Genomic DNA, 24221 nt, shown 5'->3' on the forward strand with positions numbered 1-24221 from the left:
TCGCAAAAGACTTGACCTGGGTGAGTGGTCGCTTCATCAGCAGTTCTTACTTTAGTTGAGCTCCCACTGACGCACGCCCGACGTCAACGTCTTCGTCTCCCACCTGAATCACAGGAGGGGGAGCCAGCAGATTGTTTTCATCTCTTAGCAGCCGGGCTAATACCCAAGGTGCTGTGTCGCCCTGTGAAAACATTGAGAAAAGGATTTTATGGTGAATACAAAAAATCCATTTACCAGACAAGTTCTGTATTACAACATGATGGAAATCCACAAGCAAAGCATGCTGGGGAAAAAATAAACTCTATTTACTACAGATCCTGCTCCTGGACGAGCCCACCGCAGGGCTGGACCCATGTTCTCGCCACCTCATATGGGCTCTGCTGAAAGAACATAAAGTCAATCGGGTGACCTTGTTCAGTACCCAGTTCATGGACGAGGCCGATATACTCGCTGGTAAGCCACGTTTCTTTCTATGAACACATTAGACAGACATTACTTCTGCCATAAGTATACTTATTAGTATCTGTCTCTTTTTTTACTCCGTATGTTTGGTTTTTTTCTAGATCGGAAAGCTGTTATATCCAATGGGAGACTGAAATGTGTTGGGTCATCCCTGTTCTTAAAGAGAAAATGGGGCATTGGCTATCATCTGAGGTAGAGGATTTATCGCCACACTATGCCATCTCTTATATTACTATTTATATAGAGAAGGGATATTTTGCATGACTGCAATCACCACTAGAGGGAGCTCCTTGTAGACGGATTTGTCCATCTCCTATTGGACTCTGTAGTAAGTCAGTCATTAGCTCCTGATCTCCCTCTAGTGGTGGCCAGAATGTTGTATTTTATTGGGGGCTCTGTATGAACCAAATAAGGAGCACTGATCCTTCTATATAATATGTTAGGAAACACCTGCACATTGAGGCCAAGGCTCCATGTACACGAGTGTCTGCTCTGTCCGTGTTCTGGCAGTGATTATAACAGCTAGCGCTCATATTGTTTATTTTTTATGGCCCTATACACATGATGGGTCAGTGTACCTCTTATGTCCTTGGCCGTAAACCAAGGACAAAACTCATCACTGGTCCTGTTCCTGTCCGTTTTGCAGTCTGGGCTCTCTATATGACATGAATGGGTTTGTGGAGAGCACGGACAGCACATGTGTATCATCTATGTAGATGCACACACTCATGTGCTTGTAACCTTATGGGAAAAATGTGCAAATCTGTTTCCCAAGATGTAAATAGGGAAACAGTGCCTCTGTTTGCTGCCCTCTATGGGTTGCTCCCTTGAACATCATGCCCGACTGTCCAACAAGCCTTTACTGCAATGATGCAGGATTTTGCCAAGTCAGTATCCCAGGGATACTGAGATATATATATTTTCCCATAATCCCCCTAGCGGAGCTAAAATGGCTTTTTGTAAGACTCCATATGCCTAACAAGGTTGTCTCTCCTTAGGGAGTGACATTATCCCCATAACCTTGTAACCTTAGTGCACCAAATGTAAATATGTCCTGAATCGATCTGTTAATGGTTTACAATAATTTATTATTCTCCTGGCATTGACCAGGATGCAGGTGCCCCCATCTTGTGACCCCGAGCAGATGACGTCCATCATTAGGCAGCACATACCCAGCGCCAAGATGTCTGTACAGAATGAAGAACACATCACATACACTTTACCATTTGAACACATGGACGGCTTCTCAGGTAAATGACAGATCTACAAATCTCACATGTCCTGAATAATGTCCTGTCCCCAGCCCTGGATCACACTGGATTGTAATAGAAACTTACATAAAATATTACATTTTCATATACTTGGGTTTTAGACCTTTTTGCTCATCTGGACCAGCGTGTAGGACAGGACATTGTCACATATGGAGTCTCCATGACCACCCTGGATGATGTTTTCATCAAGCTGGAAGGAGAAGCAGAGCTTGAAAAAGGAGGTAAAGAGCAGAGATGTGTAACAAGAATATAACTAATATAATACTGCCCCCTTATGTACAAGAATATAACTACTATAATACTGCTCCTATGTACAAGAATGTAACCACTATAATACTGCTCCTATGTACAAGAATATAACTACTATAATACTACCTCCTATGTACAAGAATATAACTACTATAATACTACTCCTATGTACAGGAATATAACTACTATAATACTGCCCCCTATGTACAATAATATAACTACTATAATACTACCTCCTATGTACAAGAATATAACTACTATAATACTACTCCTATGTACAAGAATACAACTACTATAATACTACTCCTATGTACAAGAATATAACTACTATAATGCTACTCCTATGTACAAGAATATAACTACTATAATACTACTCCTATGTACAAGAGTATAACTACTATAATACTACTCCTATGTACAAGAATACAACTACTATAATACTACTCCTATGTACAAGAATACAACTACTATAATACTACTCCTATGTACAAGAATATAACTACTATAATACTACTCCTATGTAAAAGAATATAACTACTATAATACTACTCCTATGTACAAGAATACAACTACTATAATACTACCCCCTATGTACAAGAATATAACTACTATAATACTGCCCCCTATGTACAAGAATATAACTACTATAATACTACCTCCTATGTACAAGAATATAACTACTATAATACTACCTCCTATGTACAAGAATATAACTACTATAATACTGCCCCCTATGTACAAGAATATAACTACTATAATACTACCTCCTATGTACAAGAATATAACTACTATAATACTACCTCCTATGTACAAGAATATAACTACTATAATACTACTCCTATGTACAAGAATATAACTACTATAATACTACTCCTATGTACAAGAATATAACTACTATAATACTACCCCCTATGTACAAGAATATAACTACTATAATACTACTCCTATATACAAGAATATAACTACTATAATACTACCTCCTATGTACAAGAATATAACTACTATAATACTACCTCCTATGTACAAGAATATAACTACTATAATACTACTCCTATGTACAAGAATATAAGTACTATAATACTACTCCTATGTACAAGAATATAACTACTATAATACTGCTCCTATATAAAAGAATATAACTACTATAATACTACCTCCTATGTACAAGAATATAACTACTATAATACTACTCCTATGTACAAGAATAACTACTATAATACTGCTCCTATGTACAAGAATATAACTACTATAATACGGCCCCTATGTACAAGAATATAACTACTATAACACTGCCCCTATGTACAAGAATATAACTACTATAATACTGCTCCTATATACAAGAATATAACTACTATAATACTACTCCTATGTACAAGAATATAACTACTATAATACTACTCCTATGTACAAGAATATAACTACTATAATACTCCCTCCTATGTACAAGAATATAACTACTATAATACTACTCCTATGTACAAGAATATAACTACTATAACACTGCCCCTATGTACAAGAATATAACTACTATAATACTGCTCCTATATACAAGAATATAACTACTATAATACTACCTCCTATGTACAAGAATATAACTACTATAATACTGCTCCTATGTATAAGAATATAACTACTATAATACTACTCCTATGTACAAGAATATAACTACTATAATACTACTCCTATGTACAAGAATATAACTACTATAATACTATCTCCTATGTACAAGAATATAACTACTATAATACTGCTCCTGTGTATAAGAATATAACTACAGGTAGTCCTCGGGTTACGACGGTCTCGGGTTACGACGTTTCGTGGTTACGACTAGAGATGAGTGAGTAGGTCCTTGCTAGTCGGGAGTGCTGGCAGCTTGCATTTATGTGGGAGCTGACTTTTTCTCATAGGAATGCATTGGCCAGCGTTGATTGGCCAGTGTAGAGCAATCAGCGTTGATTGGCCGAATGCTCTACACTGGCCAATCAACGCCGGTCAATTCATTCCTATGAGAAAAAGTAAGCTCCCTTGTAACAGCAAGCTACCAGCTCTCCCTGTACAGTACGTAATTTAGTGTGCAGCGGCACAGAACTTCTCGGCTCTTCTCAAGGAAGACTGTACTGTACTGTACTATACTGTACTGTATATGGTACAGTCTTCCTCGGTTCCGAGCCACTGTACACTAAATCACATTGATCCGTTCCTACGCGGCGTCGTATGGTATGTTTCCGACTTACATCGAAATTCGGTTTACGCGTAAGAATGGATCAATGTCGTAAGTCGAGGACTACCTGTAGTATAATACTGCTCCTATGGAAAAAGTATAACAAAAAATTTGAGAGGAAATTGAGTATAAGGCCAGATATGACACCAGATCATATATACGGTAGATATTTCTCACTGTCATGTGATTCTTCCTCTCATTGTAGATTTCAGTGTTTTTGGACATGAACAGCAAACAGCAGATGACGCCTTCTCAGCAGAAATGGACGAGTCTCTTTTATTGATGTCAGACTCAGGAACTGTAACATTAAGTGGATTTCAGCTCTGGAAACAACAAGTTCTGACTGCTGCACGGATTCGATATCTAAAGCTGAAACATGACAAAAAAACCTTCAGATCTATGTGAGTTACAACACATACAAGACGTAGAATAGTGAGCGCAGCTCTGGAGTATAATACAGGATAAGTAATGTAATGTATGTACACAGTGACTGTACCAGCAGAATAGTGAGCGCAGCTCTGGAGTATAATACAGGATAAGTAATGTAATGTATGTACACAGTGACTGTACCAGCAGAATAGTGAGCGCAGCTCTGGGGTATAATACAGGATAAGTAATGTAATGTATGTACACAGTGACTGTACCAGCAGAATAGTGAGCGCAGCTCTGGAGTATAATACAGGATAAGTAATGTAATGTATGTACACAGTGCCTGCACCAGCAGAATAGTGAGCACAGCTCTGGAGTATAATACAGGATAAGTAATGTAATGTATGTACACAGTGACTGCACCAGCAGAATAGTGAGCGCAGCTCTGGAGTATAATACAGGATAAGTAATGTAATGTATGTACACAGTGACTGTACCAGCAGAATAGTGAGCGCAGCTCTGGAGTATAATACAGGATAAGTAATGTAATGTATGTACACAGTGACTGTACCAGCAGAATAGTGAGCGCAGCTCTGGGGTATAATACAGGATAAGTAATGTAATGTATGTACACAGTGACTGTACCAGCAGAATAGTGAGCGCAGCTCTGGAGTATAATACAGGATAAGTAATTTAATGTATGTACACAGTGACTGTACCAGCAGAATAGTGACTGCAGCTCTGGAGTATAATACTGGATAAGTAATGTAATGTATGTACACAGTGACTGCACTAGCAGAATAGTGAGCGCAGCTCTGGAGTATAATACAGGATAAGTAATGTAATGTATGTAAACAGTGACTGTACCAGCAGAATAGTGAGCGCAGCTCTGGAGTATAATACAGGATAAGTAATGTAATGTATGTACACAGTGACTGCACCAGCAGAATAGTGAGCACAGCTCTGGAGTATAATACAGGATAAGTAATGTAATGTATGTACACAGTGACTGCACCAGCAGAATAGTGAGCGCAGCTCTGGAGTATAATACAGGATAAGTAATGTAATGTATGTACACAGTGACTGTACCAGCAGAATAGTGAGCGCAGCTCTGGAGTATAATACAGGATAAGTAATGTAATGTATGTACACAGTGACTGTACCAGCAGAATAGTGAGCGCAGCTCTGGGGTATAATACAGGATAAGTAATGTAATGTATGTACACAGTGACTGTACCAGCAGAATAGTGAGCGCAGCTCTGGAGTATAATACAGGATAAGTAATTTAATGTATGTACACAGTGACTGTACCAGCAGAATAGTGACTGCAGCTCTGGAGTATAATACTGGATAAGTAATGTAATGTATGTAAACAGTGACTGTACCAGCAGAATAGTGAGCGCAGCTCTGGAGTATAATACAGGGTATAACTCAGGATCAGTATAGGCTATATACTCTATCTGTACATTGATAAGTTACATCTGTATAGATATATAATGTACTTTTTTCTTTTTTTCTAGATTACTGATCTTGACCTTGTTCATCCTGCCACTGATCGGAATGACTATATACATGCATGTTGTCCCTTTTATATATTCTTTGGATCTGTCTCCCAATCTCTACTTCTCTAGACCAGGAGACCGATATCACGGCTACTACACCAACCTCCTGATTCACAATAACACAGGTAGCTGTTTGTACTCTCAATCATAGACATATTTTCCAAACTGAATTTATATTCACCCCACAAGCCCGTCACCACCTACCCCATGTACACTGCCTCCCGTATACCCAGACCACTCACACCTGCGCCTTTTTTTTTCTCCCTTTGGTTTTATGAGGACTTTTTAGAACGAAAGACAACTTTATGAAATTTCGGATATAGACAAGAAGGTCCAGTGCTTATAGAAAAACTATGTAATAAAAAGACATAAATATCCAGATATTTGATGTCAGAGATGTGTCCGTGTTTCCCAACCATATGTCTGAATGCAGATGGTTATGAAACATGAATTATGACTTTGATGTTACCTTTTCCCTTTGTCCTGGAAAGCCACAACCATACACATAATATGTAACTATTCACACTACAATATATGCACAATTCATCAAAGCTGGATTCTGTAAACATATGACTAGTATGTAATGTGTTGTTGTATAACTAGGAAAGCTGTGTGATGACCATGTGGTATGTATAACGGCCGCCTCTTTGGGTGTCACTCAGCTTTACCTGACTCAGATTTAAGGACCTTTTCTTCTTTACTCCCCCTCCCAGGCTCCCCTATAGAAGACTTTGTCATGGCCGTGCGAGCTCAGGATATTGTGGTGGATGTTGTTGATGGAGAATATGATCTAAAGACCGAAAAATATAAGGGCGCCATTGAGGTCTCTCATGGAGATAAGGTACGGATACAGGTAGCAAGGTGTTAAAAGGGAGTATGGTTTAGGGGTTAATGCTGTGAATTGGGGGGAAAGGTATTTTATTGTAATGAATTCTGTCTACCTGCAGCCACCACTAGAGGGCGCTCACTGTATGGAGTCTAATGGCAGCTGTATAGATGTGTCTGCAGTGAGCTCCCCCTGGTGGTGGCTGCCATTCTTGTTAGGGACACTGTGACATTGTTGGACATGGTTCATACACTGCATTACTTCTTTTGTAGGGTTACAGCTTTCACATAGTTGGAAACACCAAAGCAATAAACGTATTCCCGGTACTGGTGAACGTCATCAGTAATGCCTTCCTCCAGATGTCCGAGTCTGCCAACCTCATCCATGTGTGGAACAATCCCTATCTACATGTATGTAACTGGGGGAAAGTGTCATCAACATGGAAACACATAGAAGTGCTCAGTGGTGTTATCTGTTTCTGGGAAAGCTGAGTTATTCACCGTTTCCTTCATTTTCCCCAATTTTTTTTATAGGGTGCTATGCATAATTTGTATGAGATTCATATGGACATGATTGTACTTTACACCATGTTCTCGGCCAGTCTCTCCCCTCACATTGCAATGAGCAGTATCAGTGACAACATGGTGAGTAGTGCGCCCAATGCCAGACGTATCCTGGCACAGCCGCCACGTTATGACGCAGATTCACAATAAGCAACTCATTGACCTAACCAAGTAATCTCGACTTTCTTAGATCAAAGCTCGGTGTCAGCTGCGGTTGTCAGGTCTCTTCTCCTCGGCGTACTGGCTCGGACAAGCGTTGGTGGACGTCACGGTCTACTGTCTCCTCCTCTTCCTGCTGACCGCAATATTTTTTGCTTTCAGCCAATTAAATGTCTTTTATTTCGGGATGACCGTACTTCTGGTGAGTGACCGGGGAGAGGCAAATAACTAGAATGTAGTGTTATATATATCTGACATTCATCATCATCCCAGAGCTGTAATAGTGAGCGCAGCTCTGGAGTATAATACAGAATAAGTAATGTAATGTATGTACACAGTGACTGCACCAGCAGAATAGTGAGCGCAGCTCTGGAGTATAATACAGGATAAGTAATGTAATGTATGTACACAGTGACTGTACCAGCAGAATAGTGAGCGCAGCTCTGGGGTATAATACAGGATAAGTAATGTAATGTATGTACACAGTGACTGTACCAGGAGAATAGTGAGCGCAGCTCTGGAGTATAATACAGGATAAGTAATGTAATGTATGTACACAGTGACTGCACCAGCAGAATAGTGAGCACAGCTCTGGAGTATAATACAGGATAAGTAATGTAATGTATGTACACAGTGACTGCACCAGCAGAATAGTGAGCGCAGCTCTGGAGTATAATACAGGATAAGTAATGTAATGTATGTACACAGTGACTGTACCAGCAGAATAGTGAGCACAGCTCTGGAGTATAATACAGGATAAGTAATGTAATGTATGTACACAGTGACTGTACCAGCATAATAGTGAGCGCAGCTCTGGAGTATAATACAGGATAAGTAATGTAATGTACACAGTGACTGCACCAGCAGAATAGTGAGCGCAGCTCTGGAGTATAATACAGGATAAGTAATGTAATGTATGTACATAGTGACTGCACCAGCAGAATAGTGAGTGCAGCTCTGGAGTATAATACAGGATAAGTAATGTAATGTATGTACACAGTGACTGCACCAGCAGAATAGTGAGCGCAGCTCTGGAGTATAATACAGGATAAGTAATGTAATGTATGTACATAGTGACTGCACCAGCAGAATAGTGAGCGCAGCTCTGGAGTATAATACAGGATAAGTAATGTAATGTATGTACACAGTGACTGCACCAGCAGAATAGTGAGCGCAGCTCTGGAGTATAATACAGGATAAGTAATGTAATGTATGTACACAGTGACTGTATCAGCAGAATAGTGAGCGCAGCTCTGGAGTATAATACAAGATAAGTAATGTAATGTATGTACACAGTGACTGCACCAGCAGAATAGTGAGCACAGCTCTGGAGTATAATACAGGATAAGTAATGTAATGTATGTACACAGTGACTGCACCAGCAGAATAGTGAGCGCAGCTCTGGAGTATAATACAGGATAAGTAATGTAATGTATGTACACAGTGACTGTACCAGCAGAATAGTGAGCGCAGCTCTGGAGTATAATACAGGATAAGTAATGTAATGTATGTACACAGTGACTGTACCAGCAGAATAGTGAGCGCAGCTCTGGAGTATAATACAGGATAAGTAATGTAATGTATGTACACAGTGACTGCACCAGCAGAATAGTGAGCGCAGCTCTGGAGTATAATACAGGATAAGTAATGTAATGTATGTACACAGTGACTGCACCAGCAGAATAGTGAGCGCAGCTCTGGAGCATAATATTGGTTGTCACAAGATATGTCATCTAATGCATTTATAGCATGTATATAGATGATATCTGTACATATACTAGTCCTGTGTGTAATCTCTGTATATTTTCTGTCCTCACAGATTGTCAGTATTATTAGTTACGGTGCAGCGATGATCTTCTACGTGTATATACTTGCTTTTCTTTTTGGGAAGAATAAAACCCATTACGACATCTGGTCCTTGTTCTTCATAATAGTAAGTAATCCTTGTGTACGTGGATATGTCAGTGTATGGGGACTGTGGGGATAAGCTGTAGGCAGGACTGCTGTAACCATACACTTGCATCGGGCCCTATGGTAGTGGGGCCCCCTATCTCTGCTTCCAGCGTAGGGTTTGGAGCAGGCAGTATGATGTAGTGAGACCTGATACTGTGGGGAAATCCTGGAGAAGAGAAATTATACAGTGGGGTAACTTGGATAGGGGATGTGTTACTGGTGGAGGGCAAATTAGAAAAGGGACATTATACTTTGGGGCAAAGTGGAGGGGGGCATTATAAAATAATGTGTGAGAGGCCACCGAGGTGGGACAGGGTAATGTATGAGGGATCACTGGGGACCTGTTAATATCTGATGCCTCTGCAGCGGCATTAGATAGTGTGATGGGCCACTGAGGGGCATTATATTGTATGGGACCACTAAGGAGGCATTATACCATGTGAGAGTCACTGAGGGGGCATTATATTTGGGGGGGGGGGGTCAGGTATTTCTAAGTGGTGGTGATGGGGGGGCCCATTTATGAAATCTTTCTACTGGGCCCACCGATGTGTTAATGCAGCCCTGGATGTAGTGTGTAGCCGAAGGACGTGTCCTGGAGAGGGCGCTGTCAGCAGACTACAGCTATAGCGTATGTGACCCCCACAGACACCACTACAGTCTATGCACCCTTTATAGCTCCTCTACCTGTATAATTCCTGTATACACTGCTGTACATACTGCCTGTATACTGCTGACTGCACCTGTAGGGTGATATCGGGGATTATGGGACTGTCTCCCCCTATAGAGCCGGTGACATATTGTGTGATGTATAAAGTGGCTCAGAACTTGAGTTTCATCTTCTCTCTTTCAGACTTCCTTGGTTCCCTTGGCTTTAGCAGACTTATTCAGCAAATTTGTTTCCCATATATCACTGCTGTATGCCTTAATATTTCCAAGCAGTAGCCTTGGAGTGATCCTGATAAATATAGTAAGTTTCCGGGAAAGTTGGGTGTTTGGCCGGTGCAATCGCTTACTTACATTGGTCCACTAGAAATAACACTGATGGACTTACTATATCACTGACCTGTACTTGCTCTGGGCCTCCCATCGCTCATGGCAAGGACCCTTAAGCTAAGTTCACATGGTGGAAAATGAAGAGGTATTTGAGGCAGACATGCACCTCAGACTCCTCTTATCCTCCTCCCTAATACCCCCCCCCCCCTCCCCCTGCGTCAGAATCCAAAGTAGAGCTTCACTATTCCGCCATGACTTTCCGACTCTGTTTAGGCCTAATGGATTATCTCACGCCACAGAGTCCGCAGCAGGATAGAGCAGGATACTTATTCTTTCAGCTTCCTGCTCCGATCTCCGATTCCCATTGAATATAGTGGGAGTAACGCCGCTGATCTCGCCCACGCTCATCTGTAAGGGGCCTCAGAGTCAGGGCAGAATCTGTTGCTGATTTTGAGGCAGAGACACGACTAGACTAGATGAAGAAGATGTCACATTTTGCTGTTCATTTCATTTCTACTTCTATCACTTTTCTTCTCTTTTCTTTCCAGCTGACCAGCCCCTATGTCACCGGTTACTATGATGCAGAGGATTGGGAAATCCCACTAGAATACTTCCTTGTCATGATAGTGAGTATGTCTGTAACAGGGACGAATCCAGAGCCGCGGCGCGGCCCGGACCTAACAAAATGGTCCCGGTCAGCATGTCCCGTCCTACGGACGCCGATGAGCTGAATACATAGGCGTTTAAAGCAGGAGCTGACAGCTCCTGCTGGGGCAAATGAAGGGGGGGCAAATGAAGGGGGGGGGGAACGGCATGACACTGAGGCAGATGAAGGGGGGAGAATGGCATGATACTGGGGCAGATGGAGGGGGGGAGAACGGCATGACACTGGGGCAGATGAAGGGGGGAGAATGGCATGACACTGGGGCAGATGAAGGGGGGGAATAGCATGACATTGGGGCAGATGAAGGGGGGGGGAGAACGGCATGACACTGGGGCAGATGAAGGGGAGAGAACGGCATGACATTGGGGCAGATGAAGGGGGGGAGAATGGCATGACACTGGGGCAAATGAAGGGGGGGAGAACGGCATGACACTGAGGCAGATGAAGGGGGGAGAATGGCATGATACTGGGGCAGATGAAGGGGGGGAGAATGGCATGACACTGGGGCAGATGAAGGGGGGAATGGCATGACATTGGGGCAGATGAAGGGGGGGGAGAACGGCATGACACTGGGGCAGATGAAGGGGAGAGAACGGCATGACATTGGGGCAGATGAAGGGGGGGAGAATGGCATGACACTGGGGCAGATGAAAGGGGGGGGCATGAAACTGTGGGAAGATTAAGGGGGGAGAATGGCATGAAACTGGGGACAGAGATAGAGGGGGGGACATGAAACTAGGTGTAGATGAAGGGTGTATATGAAAATGGTTGGAGATGGAGGGGGGACATATATATTTTACGGGTGACTGTAGGAGGATTATACTGTGTGGAATCACGTGAAAATGAATGAGAATGGGCGGAGTCAACATAAAAGTATTCCCTCCTTCTCGTTTTCAACAGTTGGGAGGTACAGGTTAGAAGTGCGAAGACCCCCCGGTAAGTAGGGCCCCGCCAAATTCAATTGCCCAGGGCCCCGCAAACCCTGGATCCGCCACTGGTCTGTAAATACTAAGACCCCGAACACACAGGAATTTATTATATTTATATACTCAAGGCAGAATTTGCTTTGATTCCTTGACATATCAATTTTGTTGCAGATAAAAGAGGAAATTCCATGGAAAGAATTTCCAGGCTGCGGATTTCACTATCTGCATCCATTCAGTTAAAGCCATTTCCTCTCCAATGGAATGGTGTGGGATTGCTGGGACCCCCACTGATCATAAGAAGGAAGGGTCTTTGTGCCCCCTAAATTAATAGAGTAGCTTTTCATGAACGCACAATCCTGCCGTTCACTTCTGTGGGACTGCAATAGATATGTGGCCGCTGTCTTACATGTATCTTCCCCTCTGTGTCTTCTTCTCAGCCCATCATACAAATCTTCTTATTCTTTGGCATCCTGTGGTTCCTGGAATGGCGTTGGGGGAAGAAGACCATCAAGAGAGATCCAGTTTTCAGGTTCTGTACAGTCGGTATATTCAGCCTGATTTACATGGTAGCGCTGATGTAGCAGAGCTGAGTCCGGGTGATATGACATTGTGTTATCTCTGGTGTTACCAGTTATCAGCTCAGTGACACATTCAGCTCTGCTACATCTTATACACATATTATTAATACTCACTCTCCATCTCTGCAGTAAGAGTCTGTATTACGTATTATAGTCTATTATACAGATGACATTACGGTTTCTTCCTGCGAATTGTAGAACTTACAGGCAGAAAACTAAACTGAAGAAGAACCCGGAGACCCTGGAAGGCCCGGAGGACGTCTTGGAAGAAAGAGAAAAGGTTGAGACCCTGTTGGCTTCCCAAAATGTGGAGGAGGTAAGTGCTCATGTGATGTATGATAGTAGTGGTATGTTACAGGTATATACTGCCGTCTAATAGTGCCGTATACCAACAATCTCAGTCACTGACAGTCTGGTGCATGTGTGGCTGACAACTGTCTCAGCTCGTACATATGTGCATGTGTTGTCGCTGGGGATCTGACATGTCTTGTGGCAAAACATAGGACAGCTCTTATTCCCGTCCATTTTGTGGCCCAGCCGTGTTTGGCCAATGCCACTTTCTCACAGATCCATCCATGTACAAGATCATGTGTATGTAGAAGCCGACCCCTGTCATGAGTCTGTGGTCTATACTACAAGATTTACTGACATTTACCCTCCTGACTTACAAAGGATTTTTCACTTTATTTTTAAGAAACCGGTGATTATCGTTGACGGCCTGCGCAAAGAATATCGTGTCCGGAGTCGCTGGTACCAGCTTAAGAAAAAGAGGAAAGTGGCCACAAAAAATATCTCATTTCACGTCAGAAAAGGTTTGTATACAAGATTGTTTGTATGGAGGTGACCTGAAGTTATGCTAAATAATAGGAAAAAATTACCGATTTCTTAAACCGGGTTTTAATCATATTTTTAAAAGAATTTTCCATGTCGCTACATATATTTTAAAAACAATGACTAAATCCTGGGATTTTCACTCTGGCTTTAAAGCCTAATATTAGGCCGATGTTTTAGGAATTTTCTTTGCATCAGTCACCTCATTTACATTACAGACAGGACTACAATAGAAGATAACACCCAGAATAATCCATCATTCCATCCACCACTGACCGTAGATGATGTCACAGCTTATCTCCTATCCCCCCCCTTCCTTCCCCTGCAGAGAAAGTCTAGAAAACTCTCCCATAGACCTCAGTGACTCCAGCTCCAGGCTAGTGCTGCCTATAGCCATGAGACTGCAGTAAAGCAGATCACTAAATGCTGTTAAAGGGATCCTATCATTCAAACGCCTTTTTTTCTCAGTAACACGTCGGAATAGCCTTAAGAAAGGCTGTTCTTCTCCTACCTTTCGTTGTCCTCTCCGCGCCGCCGTTCCCTTGAAATCCCAGTTTTTGTCGGTATGCAAATTACTTCTCTCGCAGCACTGGGGACGGTCCCCAGCGCTCAAACAGCACTTGGGACGTCTCCGATACTGTGACAGAACTCTCTCCAGTGTCGCCTCCATTTTTGTCAGCAATTGCCTCTTCACGTGTCTTCCTCTGGAGCGCGGGGGTTAAAATTCAATGCATGCGCAAGTCGGCTCTGCCAGCGGGCCTCAGGCAGAGCCAACTTCACATGCGGGCGGCCATTTTTTGTGGCCGCTTACGCGAGCAGGCGTAGTAAGAACTCAATAGAACTACAGGAGTGTACTACACATGCTCACAGAAGCGGCCACAAAAAAATGTCAACTCCTTCCCTATAAGATCTGGATTCTCGTCCATTATTGATGTGCAGGATGATGACTTCCGTGTCTTTTATGTTAAGGTGAGGTGCTCGGCCTATTAGGACCCAATGGAGCAGGAAAAACCACCTCGGCGTATCTGCTGGCGGGGGAGGAGGAACCAACCGCGGGAAATGTGAGTATCCCCGAGGCCTGGAGAGGAGCAGAAACGTCCTGGTAAATAGGAAAAGCCAAAATCAGCGGGAAATCGGATTTATCTCATAGGAATGAGCGCTCCGAGCATAGCCCTAAACCAGAAGTAAATCATTCCCAAATTTACAGCAGTTGCTCCCTTTCCAGCAGGATTGTTCTGGGATAGTGCAGGAAACCCATTAGAGCCTCAGTAGCCATCTACATGGGGGTTGTAGCCATTCCTAGACATCACACTGTAACAACCCCTCTGCTCTTGTAGTCCCGGTATACAGGCTGCCATAAGTCAGTCTGAAAACAGTTATATAAGATTGTTGCAGATATAGTATACACTAACATTATGTGTTATCTGCAGGTGGAGCTGTGCGGGGTGGGGTCTCCGGTACCCCAGAAGATGGAGGAGTGCACGGCCTTCCTGGGCTACTGTCCTCAGACCAGCCCCTTATGGCCCAGCCTGACCATAAAGGAACATCTAGAGATTTACGCTGCTGTAAAAGGCCTAAGGAAGGAGGACGCCGACACGGCCATCAGACGGTAAGAGATGCCCGTCACACGCGGAAGTGAATACAATCGTGAAGCAGTAAGCTGCCCGCCCTCTACTGAGAAATGGTGACATGACTTACATTGCACTTGCTGCTCTTTGAATCCCCCCAGGAACTGAAAAGGTAGAGGACTGTAGGAGGACACGGAGAGGTGACTATAAGTGGAGGGGGGGGGGGGTTTCCATTATACAGTGAGAGCACCAGGAGGAGAGTGTATATACAGTGGGGGCACCAGGAGGAGAGTGTATATACAGTGGGGGCACCAGGAGGAGAGTGTATATACAGTGAGAGCTCCAGGAGGAGAGTGTATATACAGTGGGGGCACCAGGAGGAGAGTGTATATACCGTGGGGGCACTAGGAGGAGAGTGTATATACAGTGGGGGCACCAGGAGGAGAGTGTATATACAGTGGGGGCACCAGGAGAAGAGTGTATATACCGTGGGGGCACCAGGAGGAGAGTGTATATACAGTGGGGGCACTAGGAGGAGAGTGTATATACAGTGGGGGCACCAGGAGGAGAGTGTATATACAGTGGGGGCACCAGGAGGAGAGTGTATATACAGTGGGGGCACCAGGTGGAGAGTGTATATACAGTGGGGGCACCAGGTGGAGAGTGTATATACAGTGGGGGCACCAGGAGAAGAGTGTATATACAGTGGGGGCACCAGGAGGAGAGTGTATATACAGTGGGGGCACTAGGAGGAGAGTGTATATACAGTGAGAGCACCAGGAGGAGAGTGTATATACAGTGGGGGCACCAGGAGGAGAGTGTATATACAGTGGGGGCACCAGGTGGAGAGTGTATATACAGTGGGGGCACCAGGAGGAGAGTGTATATACAGTGGGGGCACCAGGAGGAGAGTGTATATACAGTGGGGGCACCAGGAGGAGAGTGTATATACAGTGGGGGCACCAGGAGGAGAGTGTATATACAGTGGGGGCACCAGGAGGAGAGTGTATATACAGTGGGGGCACCAGGAGTAGAGTGTATATACAGTGGGGGCACTAGGAGGAGAGTGTATATACAGTGGGGGCACTAGGAGGAGAGTGTATATACAGTGGGGGCACTAGGAGGAGAGTGTATATACAGTGGGGGCACCAGGAGTAGAGTGTATATACAGTGGGGGCACCAGGAGGAGAGTGTATATACAGTGGGGGTACCAGGAGGAGAGTGTATATACAGTGGGGGCACCAGGAGGAGAGTGTATATACAGTGAGAGCACCAGGAGGAGAGTGTATATACAGTGGGGGCACCAGGAGAAGAGTGTATATACCGTGGGGGCACCAGGAGGAGAGTGTATATACAGTGGGGGCACTAGGAGGAGAGTGTATATACAGTGGGGGCACCAGGAGGAGAGTGTATATACAGTGAGAGCACCAGGAGGAGAGTGTATATACAGTGGGGGCACCAGGTGGAGAGTGTATATACAGTGGGGGCACCAGGAGGAGAGTGTATATACAGTGGGGGCACCAGGAGGAGAGTGTATATACAGTGGGGGCACCAGGAGGAGAGTGTATATACAGTGGGGGCACCAGGAGGAGAGTGTATATACAGTGGGGGCACCAGGAGGAGAGTGTATATACAGTGGGGGCACCAGGAGTAGAGTGTATATACAGTGGGGGCACTAGGAGGAGAGTGTATATACAGTGGGGGCACTAGGAGGAGAGTGTATATACAGTGGGGGCACTAGGAGGAGAGTGTATATACAGTGGGGGCACCAGGAGTAGAGTGTATATACAGTGGGGGCACCAGGAGGAGAGTGTATATACAGTGGGGGTACCAGGAGGAGAGTGTATATACAGTGGGGGCACCAGGAGGAGAGTGTATATACAGTGAGAGCACCAGGAGGAGAGTGTATATACAGTGGGGGCACCAGGAGGGGGCCATTATACTGTGGGGGAAAACTGAAGGGTGAATATTACATTGTCAGGGCCACTATAGGGGTGTTATTCTGAGTGGGGGCTCAAAGAGACATTGTTGGGACTGGACAGGGCCAAAGTAGAAATGGATGAGGCTGGAGCTGAGTCTTACTATATGTAAATTTGCCGGGCAAAGCGTTCCACACATTCTGTCCCTTATTCTTTCCTTTGAGAATTATGAGCTATGACTTCCTACTACTGAGGTCAGGATGTTTTATGGCGTCAGAGAAAGTTGTATAAAATTCATTCTCCTCCTCTCAGGGTTGCCGATGCTTTGGAGTTGAAGGACCATTTAGGAAAACCGGCCAAGAAGTTATCTGCTGGAGTGTCCAGAAAGGTGAGGCCGCACATCACACACTATAAGGTGCCGTCACACCGGTGTCATCGCTTCATTTCTCTTCAATAAGATGTATTACAATGTTCTTATATTCACCTGTACTATTCATTAATGAGAAGGTATCTTATAATTGGAGGTCCACTTTAAGCCCTGTGGCCTCCTGAGATCCATCTCTCTCCATTTCAGGTGTGTTTTGCTATCAGCATGCTGGGTAATCCCACCATTGTCCTCCTGGATGAGCCCTCTACTGGGCTGGACCCCAGAGGTCAGCAGCGTCTATGGTAAGAAAGATGGCTGAAGACTGATAAATCTTCCTTCCTTCCAGTCTTCCTTCCTTCACCTTTCTTCTCACCCTGAAGGAGAGCCATCAGAGCGGCCTTCAAGAACAAGGAGCGAGGGGCGATACTGACCACCCACTACATGGAGGAGGCCGAGGCTGTGTGTGACCGAGTCGCCATCATGATTGCCGGCAAACTCAGGTAAACCAAGAGTTAAAGGAGCTACGGGCCTGCAGTCTAGTACAGGACACGTAGCTTGTACTGCCCGGCTGTGGGGTACAGAGGGGTCATCTACAATAGAAGGCAGGCAGGGTAGGATTGTCCCACCGGGGTACCGGTGAATCCCCTGATGGGCCCCGTGCCTTTACGGGGCCCTACCAGACCCCCATTGCTTTTTTTTAATAGGCAGAGGAGGAGCAGTAAGGCCCCCATTCACTTACCTATCTCGACTCCTGGCCAGGGATCCCCGTACGCTGCACATTACGTCATCACGACATGCTGTGCAGTGCATAGGGGTCCAGTCTGCAGTGGGTAGGGGAGAGGCCGATAGCAGGAGTGGGGTAAGGTAAGTTATGCAGACAGGTTCTCCCTGATTTTGTGATCTGGTTTTAACAACTGGATTGGAAAAACAGGGAGATGTGGCGCCGCTGACCTGGTTCTGCTACTACTATAGCTGAAAGAAACTGGCTTCCTGCTCTACCACTCACAGGCTTGTAGGCCACAGGCCCCATTGAACCAGTGAAGGGGCCACTTTCCCACTCCCCATACAGTGGCCCCCTTACTATTCTTACCTCATACAGTGTCCCCTTCACTGGCCCCCTATACTGTTTGGGGACCATGGATGAGGTCGTTATTTTGTGGGTGGAGGAGGGCAGTGATGGAAGCCAATATGTTGAGGGACATTAAAGGGGTTGTCCAGGATAACACTTTTTAGAGGTGGTCCTTGTGCATATATAGTTTTATATACCACTAGAAAGCCAACAATGCGCTGAATTCCCATTTTGTGACCCTTGCCTGGAGATACTGTTGCCGTTAATTTCGGCACCGATCTCTCCCCACTGTCAGAAGGGCGTTCCTGACAGTCTAGCGCAGGGGTCAGCTATCTTCGGCACGCCAGCTGCTGTGAAACTACAACATGCTCCATTCACTTCCATGGGAGACCCAAAAACAGTAGAGCAAGTATACATGCTGGGAGTTGTAGTTTTACAACAGCTGGAGAGCCGAAGATTTCGTACCCCTGGTATAGCGTCATTGCTGGGCTGTGAGGAACACCTTCCCCCTGACAGTACTCGTCCATAGACTTGTACTGGGGGTGCGTTCCTTAGAGCACAGCATCATGGCTGGGGGCTGCAAGCAGTCCAAGCGCTCCCCTCTGTGTATTAGCCGGGCACCTTCACTGCATCTCAGCACACATTGAAGTCGGTGAGAGTTGAGCTGCAGTGAAGGCGCCGGGAAACTATACCACGGATGGAGCTTTTTGCTTCCAGCTCTGTGTGTTGTATACAGAATGGGTGCCGAAGATGGCTCCATACAGCAGCTGGGGCCATGTGTCAGCCCCCTACCGATTAGGTATTTATGGCCTATCCTGAGGACCTGAGGATAGGCAATAGAAAAAATTACCCCTAGACAGTGTGGCTACAGGTAATGGTGACAATTCTAGGAGCCACGCTGTTCATTTGTCATACAGGGTGTAGCAGTGGGTTTACATGGTATGGTTGAGCACCATGGCTCCCAACATGTTATTATCTTTAGCTCCCTGTGTCAGTACAGCTGATCTGCAGGGGTCTTGGTGGTGGGCCCCTAGAAACAATTCCACTGGTGGGACCTGGACGGTCTGGGGACACACACATTGTAGATATGGCCTGATGTAATAGAGTAATGGCCGCTCGTCTCTCTAGATGCATCGGCTCCATACAGCAACTCAAGAGCAGATTTGGTAAAGACTATCTCCTGGAGATCAAAGTGAAGGATTCCCAGCAGCCGGAGACCATTCACAAGGAAGTGATCCGCTTGTTTCCTCATGCAGAGAGACAGGACAGGTAAGTCATCCAGCATGGCTGCCATGTCCTGTATGCTCTGAGGACAGGATCTCATGTCGCTGCCCCCTTGTCCACCTGGTCTTCTGTGTGACCCATCTGCTTATAATCTATTCCCACAGATTCTCCTCCTTGCTGGCATACAAGATACCAAAGGATGATGTGGGCACCTTGTCACATGTCTTCTGTCTGCTGGAGGAAGGTACCGCCATATACTGATAATAAGGTCACATGACCCTACATGCCCTGCAGCCCCATTGGTAGTGAATATGTGGTACAGAGCATAAAAAGCAAATCCAGCTGTTCCTGGTGCTATGTTGTCCACTGCCGGTGTCTGTTCAGACTTGTGGTGTCCTCATTTTTAGAAGTCCTGCTCCCCACATGAGACACAGGGGGCCTAGGACTTCTGGAAACGAGGCCCCAGCATGAGAACGAATGGAGTTTGGCAGTGGACAACAGAGCCCCAGGAAAATGTCAGCATGCTTCTTTTTATTTTACACCTTCCCCTGGTCTCTGTAGGGCTTAGTCCAATTCAGGAACAATCCCTTTAATGTGTCCGTGTCCTTTTTTAGTCACAGTCACAGTAGTACTAGATGCCTTTTCTGTGCTCTAGAAACAGCGCCACCATTGTCTATAGGCAGTGTCTGGTATTGCATCTCTTCTTTAGCTCTTCACACAACACTATGCTGTAGCTTGTCCGATGTGTTAGTGTCTCCGGACCTGCCGTACAGGTCACACACCCCATTATAATCTGCTGTTTCCCATCCACAGCTAAACGGGCCTACAACCTAGAAGAGTACAACTTCTCCCAGCCCACCCTGGAGCAGGTAACACCGACACATTACTTACTACTATTCTGTGGTAATGGGTAGAGGCGAAACCGAAAACTAATGTGCGACCTAAACAAAACTAGTGATAGCGGTCCAGTCCTGCCAGACACTACCTAGAGAAGGGGTCGGCACTGGACACTAAGGATATATTCACATACTGCAGACTGCTTTCAGAACTTTCTGCAACTAAAAATCCACTCTGTTCCTTTGACTGGGGATGTTTCTGCAGAATGTGCCTGGATTTCAGCAGCCCTATTCATATGAATGGACAGTCACACAAATCTGCTGCCTGTGAATTCATCCTAATGTATAGGGAGACATTTCCAGCACCTGCATTCTGACAGTTTCCTGACACGGCCTCTTCTACTCTCCAGGTTTTCATTGAGTTGGCCAAAGAGCAGGGCATGGAGGACGCGGACGTGAGTCGCAGTTTCCAATGGAAACAACTGAGAGCGGAGAAGGTGTGAAGGTGCGAGGAGGCCGCAGCGTCTGTCAGTGTAGAGTATATATATATATATGTCTATGGCGGGCGGGGGGTACAGGGGAGATCAGGGCCAGGACATTCCTACACATCACTATATTACAAGACCAAAGAATGTATTTGTCACTTTTTTACCTTTTTTTTTTTCTTTCATACAAAAATTACAACAATAAGAGAGAAATGAAGTGCAATGATTTCTGACAACTTGCCTGACAACTAGTTTCTTGCAATACATGACATGTGACCATAAAGCAAGGCATGACATGGCATTACAAGGGCTCTGAAATACAACAGTAAGATCGGAGACGGCTTTTATCTTGCTGTAGCGTTGCAGCACTTCTGTGTTTCACCTTTGAGATGATGTTATTGAGTAATAAAGATGGATTGCACTGATATTACAAGTACATGGATGTGTCTGTCTTCTCTTACAATATGTCTGCGGTACAGCCTAGGAGGAGCTCTCACCTGTCATTCATAGCACATGTCTAAGACAGAAGAAGGAAACAGCAGAACAAGTAGAAGTAGACAGGCAAGTCAAAGTTGTGAGTAACAGCAATGCAACAAATGGCCATGACTAGAGCCGGGAACTTCAATGGGTTTATTCACATGGCGCTCGCTGCATCCGTTTTGACATAGCTGTGAAAAGTGGACCATTAAAAAATACGGGTGTGTGAATAGATATCGGGGGTAATTTATCAAATGCTTCATTTTTCAGCAAAATTTTGCACAGTTGCGCCTTGACTTGGGGAGGAGGAATATAGTTTCACTCCATGTTTACTTACCATCTCCTGAAAGCCCCACTTACCATTACCAAACACGTTCCCCGACCCAAGAACAACCAGGACTTACCTACTTTGGATTTAAATTCGGCCTGTACAGTCTGAATTATTAAACATTATAAAAAGTAACACATAAATAACATATAAATAAGCGCCATAAACGGGCAGAATATAAATACACATAAGTTACTGTACAGAACAATACAGTATATTACATATACTATATACGGTACTTCTTTGTTTCTTAATCCTCCCCTCCGTCACGTGAACCTGATCCCCTAGTGTCTAGGGCCTTGTCTCTTGTGCACCCTTTCAGTTTCTGGCGCAAACTGTTGGTAAATCCCATGCACGTTTCGTGTCCTGCGCCTTTTTTTTTTTTTACAGGTGTTCGCAATGTGCTGAATTTGTCAAAAGGGCTCAACTACATAATAAAATTAGAGAAGCAGAAACAAGTGACTTCTCTGAATCTGGAAAGATGGCTGCAAATCTATTCAGCTTGTCCAGTGAAGAGAGCTGTGGCCAGGCCCTTGGCCCCATGTTAGCTTCACCTCTGACCCCGCTAGCTATGCCTCTGCCCTCCTGCTAGCTACACCTCTGCCCCTGCTAGCTACACCTCTGCCCCCGCTAGCTACACCTCTGCCCCCGCTAGCTACACCTCTGCCCCTGCTAGCTATGCCTATGCCCTCCTGCTAGCTACACCTCTGCCCCCGCTAGCTACACCTCTGCCCCCGCTAGCTACACCTCTGCCCCTGCTAGCTATGCCTATGCCCTCCTGCTAGCTACACCTCTGCCCCCGCTAGCTACACCTCTGCCCCCGCTAGCTACACCTCTGCCCCCGCTAGCTACACCTCTGCCCCTGCTAGCTATGCCTATGCCCTCCTGCTAGCTACACCTCTGCCCCCGCTAGCTACACCTCTGCCCCCGCTAGCTACACCTCTGCCCCTGCTAGCTACACCTCTGACCCTACTAGCTACACCTCTGCCCACAGCTAGCTATGCCTCTGCCCCCCCATGCTAGCTACACCTCTGCCCCCGCTAGCTACGCCTCTACCCCCCCACTAGCTACACCTCTGCCCCCACTACCTACACCTTTGCCCTCCCACTAGCTACACCTCTGCCCCCGCTAGCTACACCTCTACTCCACCCACTAGCTACACCTCTACCCCCACTAGCTACACCTCTGCCCCCGCTAGCTACACCTCTGCCCCCGCTAGCTACACCTCTACTCCACCCACTAGCTACACCGCTACCCCCACTAGCTACACCTCTGCCCCCCGCTAGCTATGCCTCTACCCCCCCCACTAGGTACGCCTCTACCCCCTGCTAACTACGCCTCTACCCCCCGCCCCCCCCCCCCCCCCACACACACTAACTACACCTTTGCCCCATGTTAGCTTCGCCTCTGCTGCCAATGCATTTTATGGTTTTGACACAAGTAATTGAATTTGATTTATAAAATTGATTTAAATATTAAGTTTACTAACTTTACATAGTTTTGTGTGTGTCTCCTGGTTGTACGATTGTGTCCTATAGTCTGCGCTGTTATGTACGTGTCCCCAGAGATTTGCGTCTATTCATGCATTTCATAAATCCGAGGTAACGGTGAAAAAAAGCAGGAAAAAAAGTGCAGCAGACGCCAAAATCACCCACAAACACGATGATAAATGGGCCCCATTGAATCCAAATGTTCTTCATGGCCTAACGCTTTTAATCCCAATTCATTGCAGCTGCCATAAAGCAAACTCTTCCTGCTGCAATGTCTCCAGTGTGTGCTTCCAATATGGCCGCCTCCAGGTAACGTCCAGCACTGTCTCTCTTCTATACATAGCTGATGACATTACAATAAGATCGGATCCATTTGCTTTCTGGTGTTCTGACGTCTCTTTGCAGCTGTTCTCTTCTTACATTCCAGATGTGTAAGGGAATACGTATTCTCTAAAGGAGCCCTCAAGATATTCCAGGACATTGTTGTCTGCAGAGGCCAAAACCAGGAGGTCATTAAGGGTAGAAATACCGAAATGTACATGAGAAATGACGTCATATAGTGCAGATGCTATGTATATGTATGTCTGTATACAAAACGGTGCAAAAGTTATAAGAAGTGCTTTTCCAGAGAATCAAACCCCAGGCAAGTTAAGCCTCGCCCGATTTCCCCCTCGTTTGCATGAGTAAAACAGCGATTTACATCAGACATGTCTGGTAATGTTAGAATCACCTTTACAAGGTCCCAGGATTAGGATTATAACCAATTTACTGCTGACATACTCCCTGTAATAGTTTATTATTAGTCAATGAACAAAATGAAGTGAATGAAGA

The 24221-nt window shown here is 45.2% G+C and overlaps 1 protein-coding gene across 1 annotated transcript in view; it reads left to right on the forward strand.

Annotated features, from left to right (window-relative positions):
* The window catches only part of LOC142210230 (ATP-binding cassette sub-family A member 9-like), a 35252-nt gene extending 13747 nt beyond the window's left edge, over positions 1-21505 (forward strand). The window contains exons 14-38 of the mRNA XM_075279256.1: positions 315-453; positions 564-654; positions 1573-1712; positions 1835-1954; positions 4409-4604; positions 6093-6259; positions 6848-6975; positions 7233-7370; positions 7494-7604; positions 7714-7884; positions 9502-9615; positions 10486-10602; positions 11177-11254; positions 12656-12747; positions 12995-13112; positions 13491-13608; positions 14597-14688; positions 15058-15236; positions 17427-17502; positions 17689-17783; positions 17862-17981; positions 19679-19819; positions 19939-20018; positions 20588-20643; positions 21021-21505. Coding sequence (XP_075135357.1) covers positions 315-453; positions 564-654; positions 1573-1712; positions 1835-1954; positions 4409-4604; positions 6093-6259; positions 6848-6975; positions 7233-7370; positions 7494-7604; positions 7714-7884; positions 9502-9615; positions 10486-10602; positions 11177-11254; positions 12656-12747; positions 12995-13112; positions 13491-13608; positions 14597-14688; positions 15058-15236; positions 17427-17502; positions 17689-17783; positions 17862-17981; positions 19679-19819; positions 19939-20018; positions 20588-20643; positions 21021-21113 — 2970 coding nt within the window. The 3' untranslated portion in view covers positions 21114-21505. The remainder of the gene's footprint in view (positions 1-314; positions 454-563; positions 655-1572; positions 1713-1834; positions 1955-4408; positions 4605-6092; positions 6260-6847; positions 6976-7232; positions 7371-7493; positions 7605-7713; positions 7885-9501; positions 9616-10485; positions 10603-11176; positions 11255-12655; positions 12748-12994; positions 13113-13490; positions 13609-14596; positions 14689-15057; positions 15237-17426; positions 17503-17688; positions 17784-17861; positions 17982-19678; positions 19820-19938; positions 20019-20587; positions 20644-21020) is intronic.
* The last annotated feature ends 2716 nt before the right edge of the window (positions 21506-24221 follow it).

This window comes from Leptodactylus fuscus, chromosome 6 (genome assembly GCF_031893055.1).
Source record: "Leptodactylus fuscus isolate aLepFus1 chromosome 6, aLepFus1.hap2, whole genome shotgun sequence".
In the NCBI taxonomy this organism is placed as follows: domain Eukaryota; kingdom Metazoa; phylum Chordata; class Amphibia; order Anura; family Leptodactylidae; genus Leptodactylus; species Leptodactylus fuscus.